Source organism: Vigna angularis, chromosome 4, assembly GCF_016808095.1.
Source record: "Vigna angularis cultivar LongXiaoDou No.4 chromosome 4, ASM1680809v1, whole genome shotgun sequence".
Classification (NCBI taxonomy): Eukaryota; Viridiplantae; Streptophyta; class Magnoliopsida; order Fabales; family Fabaceae; genus Vigna; species Vigna angularis.
Window position 1 is genome coordinate 3261435 of NC_068973.1, and position 15936 is coordinate 3277370.

The window sequence follows — 15936 nt, forward strand, 5'->3', positions numbered from 1 at the left end:
ATCCTTAACTTAAAAATAAATAAATTTGATTCATTATTTAAGTTGATAAAAAAATTAATTATACTTTTTTACAATATCAGAAGAATTTACTATCACAATAATACTAATATTAGTTTTGTTTAGCGAAAAGGTAACACTTGAATAATTAGAAATATTGTTGATAAAATTAACTTAAATTTCCTATATATCATGGTGATTTAACCCACTGTTAAGAACCTTTACCTTTTATATGATATTTTAATATATGTGATTTATATTATTACTAAAATTGTGATACATGATCACTAATGACCACAGTTTAATTTCAAAACATCAGATTAAATAATCTCATCATATACATTTTTACTTAATATATATCAATTTATGGATTTTAATTCCATATTCCATACATACATAATACAAACACATATAACTAACTTGTCTTTATAAAACAAAAAAGACTTTCTACTTTAAGTTGTGAACATATAGTTTGAGACATCACTTAAACAATAATAATTTTATTATAAAGATAATTGATTCAACACCTTTCTCACCTAAATTAATAATAAATGTTGATATAATATATAATACGCGAGTCAATATCCATGCTACAAAATCATCTTATCAAGACAAGAGAATCAACATGAAAAATATAATTAAGGAAATGGGAGAGAGAAATCAGAAGTAAAGAACTCTTAACTACAGAAGCTCAATACAAGAAAACATTAATGCAAATAAAAAAGAGAATGACAAGACATCAATATTGAATGCTTTAATTATTCTCCCTAAATACGAAATCTACTATAATTCTTTTTTTTTATTATATATCTCTTGTAATCTTCCATATTAATGTTAAAGTATTCTCTGGTGCCTATTTAAAAAAAAATTAGAAACTACTTTTCTAAACTTGATATTTTGACATTTTAGCTTACAGGGTTTCATAAGCTTATGGTTTGAAAACAAAATTAAAATAAAAGACTCAATGACCCAAAAGATTATATTAAGCTTAAACATGTCAAGATATTTTTTTCCACATAATCTTTTTTTAGGTCACTCATCCCAAAAAATAAAAAGGATGAACTTATATTTTAATTTATCTTATTTAAACAAATAGCATAGCTGAATATTTCATTATCTCAATCCATAACTCAATAGTTACACTATAATCATAAAAGAAGTATTACATTCCTCTTAATTATTTGCATCGATCAACTCAATAATTCTCATCAATGTGACTAAAATCAAACATAAATAAAATAAATTAAATAATAAGGTGTAGAAAAATATTATTTCATTAAGGTTCACACACTTAAAAGACATTTTCTAGTGAAAAATAGAGTTTGTTTCTAATGATTACCACACTCAAACTACTTAAAAGTTATTTGAACAATAATATATATATCACTTGATATAAAAACAAAAATTATTACTCAAGCAAATAATCTAAGTTTAAATTTAATATTTTTTCATAATTAAAATTAAACAAAATTATATTTATAATTTCTTAAAATATATTTAGACATAAAAGTTAATAAATATCATTATAACTTTAAATGGGATAGATTTAATTGGGTTGTTTATTTGTTTAAGAGTTTTGTCATATTTAAAGTATAAGGGTCAATAGATTAATGCAGTGATTTTTAGATAATAATATAAGATAAATGACGTCTTAATGGTAAAGAATGATAGAGTTTATAGCTTTGTAGGTGAAAAACCAATATGTAAGTCTATAAATCGTAAGTGTGTTGTTGACATACAATATGAAAAACACTGTAAGCATATTTAAAAATATATAAAATTCATTTTTTTGAACATAACATATATGGCAAAATATGATAGATAGTAATGTCATTTTTTAATAAGAAAAATAATAAATAAGATAAAAATGATGAACATGATGAAATCATGAGTGACTTGATAAGGGGATAGCTTGAGAATTGAATTGTAAAGGTAGTGCAGTTGGAGAAATTATAGATGTACAGATGGGAGTCAGTTGAGAATATTGATGGAAAGAATGAAGTTGGTAAGTAGCATATGTCATTGTTGGTTTGGTCCTCTCCTCATATCACATAATGAACAACACAAATAGATGGTAAAAGCATTATTAACAACATAGCACATAAGAAGAAAGAGTAAGCTCAGCTTCATTTTATTTTCTCCCTAGATATGGCAGAAAAGGCCAAACAACAAAACTCATAAATATCCACTAAACTCCAAAAGCAGCTCCATGGGAGAAAGCAAGTTTGTGGCTCAAGAATCCTATGCCTACTCTTCACTTCTCTATACGCCAAAACCTCACATCACCATGAGTGTTTTCAGCCAAGTACTTTGCTTTTCATTTCTATTTTAACTCACACCATTCATTCATTGCAACATTTATTAACCATTTTCTATCTTACATTAATATTATTAAAAAATATCAAATAAATATTATTAAAAAATAGAGTAGTAAAAGCGAGGTATGTGTGAATATATTGATACGTGTAAAGTGAATATGGTGATGTAAGAGTACAGTGAAAATCAGCAACAATTGAGGTATGATTCGAATCCTTTACCCCTTTGTACCCATTCCAACACAATCATTCTCAGATGAATCCCTCCCTGTCAAATTATGGGTCTCAATCACCTGTCTCTTACTCATCAAAAGTAAAAACCACCCAACAATCCTAAATATATAACACACTTCATCTTCTCTCACTCATTAATTATCATCACACTCACAATATCATTAATTATAATCTTGTTAATAAGCTCCTTTATCTTGTAAAAAATTATTAATCTGTTGTTCTCTACTAGCAAGCAAGTATTCTTCGGCAGACACGTGATACCCTGTGACTGTGGTGGTACCCTTTGGATTCAAGCTCCAATGCAGGGAAAATTTTTAATATAAGGGGTTTTGACTTGTGAACTATTAGGCTTTGATAATTGTGCGTAATGTGTGATTAAGAAAAAGTTAATGGTAAGAATCTGATTGAATAATTAAGAATTACTGTGTAAAATGAAGGAAGCTTATTGAAGATTTGTCTGATTGATTGTGATTTCGTTTGATATGGTTGGATGAGTTGCCCTTAAGTAGGACAGTGCCTTAATTAGGTAGGACAATGGGAGAAAAATAGTGGGGTAGTGTCCAACTCCAAACATATCTTCCCTCTCTAATCAATCTATGATACTAACGTATCTGCACTATCTTTTATGAAGATCCAGAGAAAATGTTTAGGTACATAATTGCCTTTCCTTCATGATGCCATGTTTCAGACTGTACTACTACGACTACCATCCAACATCAACATGAACATGGCTACCTCAGCCTTATGATAATAATAATAATAATACTATGTTATAAGAACACGGATCTTATTGTTATAGTCTTTGTCTTGTGTTTTTTATTTAATCTTCGGAAAGTTTTAAACAATAATATAAATGGTAGATACTAGTGGTTTTTTAAATTAAATTAGTGAAATTTATTATTTAATTATCTTGTGATTTACATATATGCAAACACTATTTTTAAAATGGACATCTCACTACATTTAAATCAGTCGTTTTACTGTAAGTAAATTAAAAAAAAAAAGATTAAAAGAAATACAATAAATATTTTTTATAAAACATTTTATTAGGATTTAATATATGACAGATTATGTGAACATGTTGAAACTTATATTTAACTAATTCGAAGTCAAATCCCGTAATATGAAAGTTTTGTCAATTACATTTCATAAACATGACTTTAGTAGTTTAATTTTGAAATATGTATTTGTTTTTGAACTAAAGTCTTAAAATAATCATATTACTTACTCCACTTGTGAAAAGGGTTTTCTATTTTAGAATTTGAAACTCGTGTAACAATTTTGTCATTAAAAATATTTTGGAAGTATAGGGAAGATTGCTAACTAATATAGTACGTGACATTTAGATGGATACATAAGAATAATATTTTTATGCTAAAAGATTATTAGTATTTCACAGTGTCTTTAAAATTTAAATGAAATTAAACAAATTGATATTAGTAAAATTGTTCTAACAATCAAAATAAATAAGTAATATTAAAAATATATAATATGATAATTTTATGATACTGAACTAAGATTCGAAATGAACTTCTAAGCTTCTAGCATTTAATAATAATAAAAGAAAAGTAAGGCATCATAAAAAAGAAGATAACTTATTATTTTTTTTTTGAGAAACAAAAAGTTAAAATTGTCATTTATTAAAGTATTTAAGTACTATAATTTATAAAAATGAGTAGTACGTCAATTAATTAAAATAATAGGTAGCTATTATCATGTTGACGTTGCACAGCCATCACCGCTTACCAAGATTCATGCACTGTGCTCTGTTCTGTTTTGTTCTGTTCTCTTCTGCTTTATCTCTCTTCTTTCACAGCAATTATATTATAAAGTCTGCAAACCGTTGACCACAAATATCAAAGATGCTTCTTGCTTCTTTGCTTTGCTTAGATATTTATTTCCTTCAATATCTATCATCTATCTTTAAATTCAATATACTAAGTTTTTCTTGGACCGTACAATTATTATTCAACTTTTTTTTCCTCTAAAGTGTGCTATCTGCTTACAAGCTTTGAAATAATCTCATATTCTTATCTTATGCACCACACAATTAAATAAACACTTGTACTTCAGTTCATGTCTCTCACTAAATATTCTTAAAATGAATGTTGTTTGAGAAATATTCGTTCTTTAAAAAATATCTAGACAACTTACTCTTACATAAATGAAATTGGCAACATCTGGTGAGATACATTGCTGACACAGTTTGATCTGTAAATCATAGAGTTTAACAGAGTCACGTAGTGATTTTTACTCTATTTTTCAATCATGGTTGGCATGATTTTTGGGATGATTGTTGTACAACTTACTAGATTACTTTATAAGTTATTTCAATTATTTAAAGACAGAGTGAAAATAGTTGGGCAGAATGTTTGATCATGGCAATTTCATTTGATATGTCAGAAAACTATGAATAAATATGATTGATGTGCCATATTTATTGTCACACACGAGCCATGTATACTCTAAAGACCTTGATAAAATCGTCTACTGATTGGTGTAATATTCCTGCATGATTAATGTAAAACTGTCAAGTTTTCTGTAACCTCATTTTGAAGAAGTAAAATATAATGGGAAGAAGAGAAGAGAAGAAAAGAGGCTAATGTAAAGAATAAGAAAAACAATAATACAGTGAGTGATGGGAATGAGAGTGTGCAGCAATTTGATTATATTGGTTGGATTTGTGTGTAGGGTGTCCTCCTTAGGACTCATCTAAGGACAGTCCATCGGTTGATCAGGACCATTGACTTGTTCAGTTGGTGGGCCGTCCCTAACTCTATTTACATGTGAGGTTGGTGAAAGGCACTATCAACCTTTTTTTTTTCTTTCTGGTGTATTTTATTCTTATTTTCACATTTTTTTCATTTCTTTCACATCATGAAATGTTGTGTTGTGTTGTGTAATTTCCTTTGATTTTCCCCCCTCTGGTAAACCCCTTCCCTCTCAATAGCATAGGTTGTAGTCATAGACATTAGTCTTATAGCTCAGTGCTCAGTGACTGTCTCTGAATTATTACTCACTCGTGGGCATTTATGGCTGTGGGACACACCTACCCTTCCCAATATCAATTTTTAAGTAACACTTGAGTGACATTCAACCATTTTGAATTTGCTTGTAATTCTAGTAGTAGTTGCTGTTGGGGTGTGTGTGTGTGCTTTCTAGCTAAAGGAAAAGTAGACCCCTGTCTTTATTAGGAGGGATTAGTAATTAGTAAATAGTACTAAACAACAACTACAAACAACGTGAAAAACTAAAAAGATGTCACTACTACTTCAGATAATGTACTCCATAAAAGTTTCAAATTGTGCTGACAGTTCTACTTGTAATTTTATCACAACCTGAGGTTGTAGAAAATTATTGGGGTGGGTCAGTGGGTGAATTTTAAAACCTGGGTTGCATATATTACCTCATCATGAAAAACAGCAGAAGATTTTTACATTTACTATGTCTCTGAGTGCTTTGGATTATATTGATTTTCTTTCAGGAGATAGATATTTAGTAGTAGTAGAAGTAGTATTGTGATAACAATTATTTATTTACACTAGTGAGTTAGTGATTGGCATCACTGCACCCCTAAAAAAAAAAAGTGCAAGAAAAAGGCCATTCAGTGAGGAAGCAGAGAGGCCAGTTATAAATTGATTGTCAGTAACTCAAATCTCACCTTCACAGTTCACACCACTTGTGTGTTGTTGTACCACTCTGTGTCTTGTTTATTTCTCCCCGTGTGTGATTGGTTTTGTTGTTTTGCTTTGCCTGTTGTGAAAGAGTGAAAAGCAAAGCTATCTTCTAATCTTGTGAGTAGTCTGTGAAGTAACAATGGTGGTGAAGAAGCCACGGATAGTGATAATTGGAGCAGGAATGGCAGGCCTCACAGCTGCCAACAAGCTCTACACTGCCACTGCCTCAAAGGACTTTTTTGAGCTATGTGTTGTGGAGGGTGGAAGCAGGATTGGTGGCAGAATCAACACCTCAGAGTTTGGTGGTGACCGTATTGAGATGGGTGCTACATGGATCCATGGAATTGGAGGCAGTCCAATTCACAAAATTGCTCAAGAAATCCACTCACTCCGCTCTGACCAACCTTGGGAGTGCATGGATGGGAACACTGATGAGGCCATCACCATTGCTGAAGGTGGCTTCCACCTCCACCCTTCCATTGTTGACCCCATTACAAAGCTCTTCAACAACCTCATGGAATATTCTCAAGGGAAGCTCAATGAAGCCACTGCAAAGGGTGAACTTGAAAGTTATCACAAGCTGGCTGCTTTGGCTGCTAAGGTTGCTTCCAACAGGTCTGGTAACAACAACCTTAGTATTGGCTCTTTTCTGAGACAAGGCCTAGAGACTTACCAGATTTCAAAGGAGCAAGAGGAGGTCAAAGGGTGTGGGGAGTGGAGCAGGAAGTTACTTGAGGAAGGAATATTTGGAATGCATGAGAACAACCAGAGGACCTATACATCAGCTGATGACCTCTTGACACTGGATTATAGTGCTGAAAGCGAGTACAGAATGTTCCCAGGTGAAGAAATCACAATTGCTAAAGGGTACTTGAGCATAATTGAGTCCTTAGCTTCTGTGTTGCCACCTGGTTTGATTCAGTTAGGTAGAAAAGTCATAAGGATTGAGTGGCAGCTTGATGAGAGGAAGGGTTTGGAAAATGGCTGTTGTTCTTCTAAGCCTGTGAAGCTGCATTTTTGTGATGGCTCCGTTATGTCCGCTGATCATGTCATTGTCACAGTTTCACTGGGAGTGTTAAAATCTGCTATTCGTGATGATTCAGGTATGTTCTGTCCTCCTCTTCCCTCTTCCAAAACTGAGGCAATTTCAAGGCTTGGCTTTGGGGTTGTTAACAAGTTGTTTATGCAATTAAGTCCAAAACATGGAGGAGGGAAACATGAATACCAACATGAACATGTAAATGATGACTCCGACAAGGGGTTCCCTTTCCTGCAAATGGTTTTCCATTCACCTCAATCTGAAACGAGGCACAAGAAAATACCCTGGTGGATGAGGAGGACAGCCACCCTTTTCCCCATATACAACAATTCGAGTGTCCTCTTGTCTTGGTTTGTGGGGGAAGAAGCACTAGCACTTGAGTCACTCAAAGATGAGGAGATCATAAATGGAGTTTCATCCACAGTCTCGTGCTTTCTACAGCATTCTCAGTGGCAAAAGGGTTCCAGTTCACATAGATTGTGCAATGGGAATGCCAATTCTGAGGAGAGATCTCAAGAAAATGAGGTGAAGTTCAGTAAGGTCTTGAAGAGCAAATGGGGAACTGATCCCTTGTTTTTAGGCTCATACAGTTATGTTGCTGTAGGGTCAAGTGGTGATGATTTAGATGCAATGGCCGAGCCATTGCCAAAAGATAGCAGTTGTCAGCCTTCTGCTTCTTCTCCACTTCAAATTTTGTTTGCAGGGGAAGCAACTCACAGAACTCATTATTCCACAACTCATGGAGCTTACTTCAGTGGTCTCAGGGAAGCCAATAGGCTTCTTCAACATTATCATTGTGTTGGGATTTACAATAACTAGTTTTTTTTTTCCTCCTTTTTCTCTTAAATTTTTTGAACATTAATCTCTATGATATTATTCCCATTTTCATTTTAAAAGTCTTCGTTTCTCTTTAAGGAAAGTAGTGAGTGATTTGGGAAAAATCAATATTAGAGGGGGGCAAGATGAATAGTGAGATGGGGACCTTTAGATGTACTACTTGAAGTAATTTTTCCCCAATATATTCCTTTCTCTTCATTTATGAGTGTAGTTATTTTCATTTAATCTCCTTGTTAATCTTCAAAAGAAAACCAGATGAGATTTTTTATGACATTCAGGATTTGAATTTAGGGACTAGAAAGCTTCAGATATGCAATGCAACAACCCCCATCTCCATGTGTGTGTCTGTCTCTGGCTTCTCTCAGAGGACAGGATCCGCCAAACCCGGCTCTTTCCAGCTTGGAATCTCCTCATTAGTTCTATGAAATGAAATATGGCTTGTCAAGTGCTCAGGCCTATGTGTTCCTGTCACTTATCAACTCTACTCAAAACATTGATGCTACCTTTATGAGAATTGCTCCTTGATGTGATATAGATAGAGCTTCTGTAATTAAGTGCTAAGCAGTTCAGTTCAGCTAAATTCGATTCATCCTTGTTCATTCCATTCTACATGTAAAATCAAGTTTAATTTCATCAGTGTAATGTAAGGCAACAAAATGAATGACTTTCTATGTACATATATATTGTTTATAGCAATAAGCAAAACCAATGCAATGATGCTGGTTGGGGCTAGCTAGCTCTGATGTATGTATAACTTTAATTTATACATATGTATATTATCCCAAACCAAACACACTCTAAACAAGTTTGATTACAAAGAAACAAAGGGTAACAGGAAAGTCCAAAAGCATTGATTTGTTTGAGTCATATATATTAGAGGTGTGTGGGAATGAGAACTTGGGACAATAAATGAGCTGGCTAAAACTGTATACGATTCACATGAAAATGGATAGAGGCAGCAAAGGTAGGGTCCCATTATGCACCCCCCCTGCCCCCATGACCAGTTTCGGTCGATCAGACCAATAACCAAAATGTCCTTTAACAATGAGACAGAATTCTAGATGCTTATAGCCATCTGATTGCAGTGATCTTTTGTGCAGAAGCTCTCTTGGTCAGGATTCATGAAAACGACTGGTCCCATTCTTCTGCCTAGTAGTACGTATTTTGGCAATAGGACAGACATACATATATGTAGACCACTTTGCTCCAAGTAACAAAATCCCCTACCTACCAATTGTTATTCAAACCAAATCCACCATCATTCATACTTGTTACTTCTCCCTGGGGCTTACTTCATTTTGGACTCCTTTGACACCCATGTTCTTGTAGAACATCCCCATGTTACAATAATACATACTTTCTGTCATAATGTGTCTGTCATTGCCAACTTCTACCTTCTGTGCTTAAAAAATTCACCCATTTGAATTTCATGCATCTTGTCAAGCAAACAACGAACCAGTTCCTTCCATTATTCTTTTTATTAGAATTAAAAACAGTACTTGGTAGTATATCATGAATAAATGGAACTTAAAAATCAGTTATACTTAGGCAAGTAGAAGTGTTTGATATTGTGAATTAGTAGTATCTTTAGGATAATGATTAGGAAGACCCTTTTGGTAATAGAACACCAAACAAAAGTCACATGGAATAACAACCTGTTTTGGGGTCACTAAAATTCTGGCAATGGCTTCGTGCATTTGCTTGATAAATGCTAACGGATTATCTAAGAATATCTGTTTGGTGACTGTAAGGTCAAATCAAGTGCAATGTAAAGTGAGTATTATTGTAAGATTTGCCAAGGTCCTCTCCGTTCCCCATTTCAAGTTTTTAACTCCATCCTCCCCCTCCTTTTAAAAGAATAAATAAGGAAAAGAAAAATAAGACACTGAAATGGCCCACTTGTTCTCTCTTTTTGCCTCTTGTGGGCTTCAATCACCCTTTGATGATTGCACACCACAGACCAATCTGTCATCTAGTCCTTGTTTGATACATAAACCAACAAATGAGAATCTACATTCCTCACCTGCTAATCTAACATCTTAATTACCAAAACATCACCCTCTTTCCATCCAATTATCATTATGGTCACACACCTTCATTGGCAATATTTAATGCTCACCACCACATGTAATTGACCACAACATCTGAGGTCTATTCCGGTATAATCAAGTTGGTGTGATAATTACCCCATTCATTGCTGAAAATCTTTTCAAATTAATGTGAAATCTTTTGAATTAAGAACAGTCAATGCCACACAATCCTACTCTAGGTTTAGGGGCTGCCACTTGATTTGGTTCAACTCTAGTAGGACCATTGAATTGACTACACGTGCACATTGGAAAGATTTCATTGTAAGGAGCTACACCACATCTTTTTACGATACAAACAGATAGCTAGATGGTTTTTATGATTCAATCAAATTCAAGTGTAATGTGATCTAGCCCTCTGAAAATAATCATTGAGCATAAATTTAACATAAGGGCAGACAATTACCTCTCATTATTGTACTCATGGCCCTATCATGCACTTAGTACAGCGAGGGAACTGATTCAGTCACCAATTAGAAACAAACCATATAAAACTAATTGGCAGGGCAGAATGTGAATCACATCGTGAGACTTACTTTACATCTTTAAGCAGTGGATGTTGTAGAAGTGTTGATATAATATACGTACCACTCAACTCCATTGCTTCTTGCTTTTCTGTTTATTCAGTTGGATGTACTTTAATCATTCTCTTCCACAAAAATTATGATTCTTTCTATCATATTCACCTTTGGACAAACATTTCTTTAACTTTACGTGTCCAACTTCTTTATCATGATGATCCTGCTTTTCCTTTTTTGCAAATCTTAGATTAAAAGTTTAATGATAGATGATTAAGAGGTCTCCATCCCTTTATTCTTTCTAAATGAGAATAACGTTTTTTCATTCCTAAAGAGCCAATGATGACAAAGAGGAAGATGACAGATTTAAATAAGTTATCACATTGGGGATCTGGATTTTTCTTTAGGAAGACCTAGGTAGTGATAGGGGACCCTTTTGCAAATAATATATAAAGAAAGATCAAGAAGTAGGCCACTTAAATCTTGAGAATGGAATCTTTGGAGTAGTCATATTCGTAGCCTAGCTAATAGGTTTGTTTTGAGGTTTCCCAAATTCTTTTTTGAGCATCACACTTGAAGGGGTCGATCCAACTATTTACTATCTTTTGCCCACATTCTCTTTCATGATGATTGAACCAAAGCTACCAAAGCATAATATTTTATCTAGACATGTCCGTGACATGAGAAGGACAATCCTCCTTCAATATGTTCTTTTGGCAACTCATCAACCAAACACTGCTAAATGATAATGATTTCAGAACTAAAGTTCACTTCTTTTCCTTTTCTTTTGTTCAGGAGAAGTGTTGAGAGAGTGAGATGAGCTATATCCAATGTATATATGAATCTCATTCAATGGTGGGCTCTTCCAATTGTTTAGCTCAAGTGTAAACTCACCAAAGATTTTCTCTTTTCTTACTGATATTATAATAAAAAGGAAGTAAACTTTGAGGGTAAAGGAAAGGATTCAGTAACCTCCCATTAATTGGTCAGATATGATTTTCATGGCAAATGATTAATTCTGAAAAAGAAAATGACTATTAATTACCATCACCTGAGAAGAGGTTCTTCTTCAGATATGCAGTCTAAAATAACACAACCTACAAACAACTCACTATAGTTATTACCTGTCTGTCTCTTTTACCTGGTAATAGCTTCTGCACAAAACTGTTTTCTTATCAGTGTATCTTCTTTTACTTTCTTTTGTAGATCCCATGAGCTTGAAGTATATAATTTTGTACAACCTAGCTGGTCAACTAAGATGTCTAGGATGCAACAAAAGCTTGTGAAAAAAATAGTACATGACAAGGACTTCACAGACTAAAGATTTTTTGTTTGATTGAGGTGAAGGGAGTGGATTCTGAAGTTGGATTAGTATCTTAATCCAATATTCTCTCTGTGTAATACTTCTATTTTAATATGAAAAAATAATAATTAATTGACCTTCTTTTCTTATATTTTATTGTTTTGCCCATTGGTTGCTGAGGGTTAAAGGATTAAAGTACTGCATCTTCTAATTAAATGACAAATATCAGATATCATCTGAGATTTTTGTTTGTTTGAAATGAAAGAATCTCTTGACAGTGCTTCTAATTCAGATTATTATGTGTCTACTTGCCATCCTATGGTAAGCACTTAATACTGAAGTTGCTTCGCCAAATTATTCCCAGTGTTGTGTTCTTACAATAATTATTAGCTACTTTCTTAGTATTCCTGCAAAGAAAATCAATCTGTAAAGTAATATGGACAAGAGTATGTCAGTTCTTAATTATAGCAAAGGGAGAGGTATCTACACCCAGAATATATAGGATATATTTATTATTAATCAAAGTCTATATACATAGTTTCACTAATTATAGCAATAACAACACAATATATTATTACATAAATATCCTAATTTATTGTATCATCACCTTAATTATAATTTTTTTTGTTGATAATTATTTTTAAACATAAAGGCTCAAAATACAATGTAAACATCCCTACTTCTATTAGAAGGAGTGTAATATGATAATGCAATTTTTTAAATAATTCATGAGTTAAAGTCTCATATTTGAAAAAAAAAATTAAACACTTAATAAGATAAAAAAAACCCATAAATTTATTATATTAAAGTTTTGGATTAAAAATGATGTAAAATATGATATATTATATTATTATATATCTCTAGTTACTTTATTATTATTTTTTATTATATTTTAAACTTAACTCATATTTTTTTTGTTATAAATACAATACTCTATGTGTATTTTTTATTATCATATATCTTTAGTTACTTTGTTATTATTTTCATTTTTATTTTCATCTTAACTCATATTTTTTTATTATAAATATAATATCTTGTGTGTATTTTCTATACAAGGGAGATTAATTTCAAATCTATTTTTCATTATGATCAACATGGTACCAAAGGGAAGTTCAGAATAAATCCTAACAAAATTTATGTATGTTGGAAATATCATTTCATCCATTATCGGGTCATCATCGGACTATTTATTAATATATAATCTCACATTCAAGATATATACGTGAAGGTGTGTTAGAAATCTCACATCGACTAGTGATAAAAACAATTTAAAGTATATATATAGGTGCAAACATCATCTTACGAGCTAGTTTTGTGAGGTTGAAATAGACTCAATAATGTTCAACAATTTTGTAAAATTCTATGTGCCATATGAATTCAAAATTTGTTGACAAGTCTATAGAAGCATTAGATTATTAAATATCTTATCTTTATCTTTTATGATTAATTATTTTGTTATTATTCTTTATTTGTATTTTTGTTATTATGATCCTATATGTATTTTTTACACAAGAGAAATTAATCTCAAATCTATTTTTCACCATGTTCAACAAATACAATAACTACAAAATAATATATAAGTATGATCCATTAGACCATTATAACAAGAGTAACATCATCGTATAACCATAAGAATATAAATATGTCACCTTATACCCGAGGAAAAATATATCATATGAAAGTGACTCACCTTTGGATTGAAAAGACAATAAACACTATATAAGATGAAAGATCCATAAAGTTATTGATTGTCTTAAAAGTTAAAAGTAGTGTGAAATGTCTTACGTGTAGTGGACTAATATCACACACATATCAAACAATGCTCATTTTTACTTTTACATTAAAGTCTTATAGTTTTCATATAATTTTATTCACTTAGGTGTTGAAAATTTTCTTTAAATGAATCATTATTTGATATTTAGATTACCTTTTTCTATAACTCATTATAATGGTTTTACCTTTCCAACAATTTGTCCTACTAAAGAATAGTATCTACAATTAACTTGATCTTTATAGTGCTAGATATTATTATGACAAAAGAATCAATTCAAACTGTGAAGTGTTAGTTCACTTATGTGAAACATTTCAAAGAATGATTTCATACACAAGAACAAGAGTTACAGTTGATCAATGATTGAGTTGCAATTGATCAATAATTTGAAAGTTCAAAGGAGTTAATGGACTTTCTGAAATGAACTTGACAATAAATACTAGAAAAAAAGAAATAACCTAGTAATTAAATTACTCACTCCTATTTTTATATGATTTATAAATTTATAATTACATTATAATTCAACACTTTTTATTTTGATAGCTTTTTTATGGGAGAATTTAAAGAGTTACAAAGGGTAATAGTGAAAATTAAGTTTCACACTGTGAAATAAATTGGAACATATTTGACCAAATACATAATGAATAAATATATTAGAACAACAAAGATTAAATGTTTTTATTATGCATGTGAAGTACAATCTACTACTTGAGATTAGACAAAAGAATAAAGATAAAAAAGTAAATACAACTTTATGTCTTTGTCAAATACTGAATCTAATGATGAATGGATTACTAAAAAAACAAGTAGTTGTTTACATATTAATATTCTTTTAGGCCTGATTAATAATCAAAGTAAACTTTCAACCAACTATTTAATTAGATGTAACTAAATCCTATCACAATGAAAATTAAATGTAACTAAATATTGTAATTAAATTTAGTATTATTTTTTATTTAACCAAAGGATAATAATACTTTGACAACATTTTTTTGACAATATTTTAACATCATCTACGTGTCATTCTGTGATTGGTTCATGATGGTGTTTATGATTATTATTATTGATTGTGGAGTAATTTTGGACCAATCATAGAATGACACGTAGATTATGTTAAAATATTGTCAAAAAAATGTTGTCAAAGTATCATTATCCTTAACCAAATGGATAATGATACTTTGACAACATTTTTTTGACAACATTTTAACATCTACGTGTCATTCTGTGATTGGTCCATGCTGGTGTTTATGATTATTATTATTATTGATTGTGAAGTAATTTTAGACCAATAACAGAATGACACATAGATGATGTTAAAAATGTTGTCAAAATATCGTTATCTTTAACCAAATTGTTTACAAATGACGACTTCAAGAGTTGTTCTTTTGTTTCATCAAAGCTTGATCATTTCTCCAAACAGATAAACTTGAAACATTTCACCCTTCTTTTTATCAATTGTGAAAGCATTGTCACCACTACTTTATCTTCTTCAACGTGAACCATAAGATAACAATATAAAGCATGTTTTGAATTCAGTGTTTGAATACACCTTAACCAGCTACCTATATAGAGTTTTATTAAATATATGAAATAATTCACAAATTACATTTAAAAAGAAAAACTCATTTCTTGGTTGAATTTGTTTTACGAACAATATCTCCTTTATTTGGGTGATAATACTTTATAACCCAATCAGGAATATCACTAAACCTATCAAATCAAATTTCGAAAACATTTTTAATAGATGGGCTACTCTTCTACTTCTACATCTCAGCTTCATAGCTCACTTTAGATTATACAAATGTGACTTTGAACTATAATTTATCATTTAGAAGGGCCTTTCAGACTAATAATTTATGAGCTTTAACGATAATTTTTCAAAAATCACACTCATTATTTCAAGTTATATATTAACTTTATGTCAAAACTATAAATTGAGTTTAACTAGTTCAAGTCGAGTGAAAAGGTTTGTGATATTTGTATAATAATTGCAAAATCTATTTTCAGAATCTAAAATACCATCATCTAGCTATGGCTGCACACACCAAACATAAAAGCAACCGATTTGCCAACCAACTTAACTTCACAGGTTCATGGATTAAGAATGCATAATCGGTTCAGTGGTTGGAGGATTGAACAGTGTGCACAACACGAGAAG

General features: G+C 31.4%; 1 protein-coding gene across 1 annotated transcript; it reads left to right on the forward strand.

The window, feature by feature from the left end:
• The first annotated feature begins 6054 nt into the window (after nucleotides 1-6054).
• Nucleotides 6055-8297, forward strand: LOC108329945 (probable polyamine oxidase 5). The gene has a single exon (XM_017564345.2). It carries the CDS (start codon nucleotides 6363-6365, stop codon nucleotides 8079-8081), a length of 1719 nt encoding a protein of 572 aa, XP_017419834.1. The 5' UTR covers nucleotides 6055-6362; the 3' UTR covers nucleotides 8082-8297.
• The last annotated feature ends 7639 nt before the right edge of the window (nucleotides 8298-15936 follow it).

What these genes read in the sequence shown, in the direction of transcription:
- LOC108329945 (XM_017564345.2), top strand. Translation starts at nt 6,363, where the DNA reads ATGGTGGTGAAGAAGCCACGGATAGTGATAATTGGAGCAGGAATGGCA.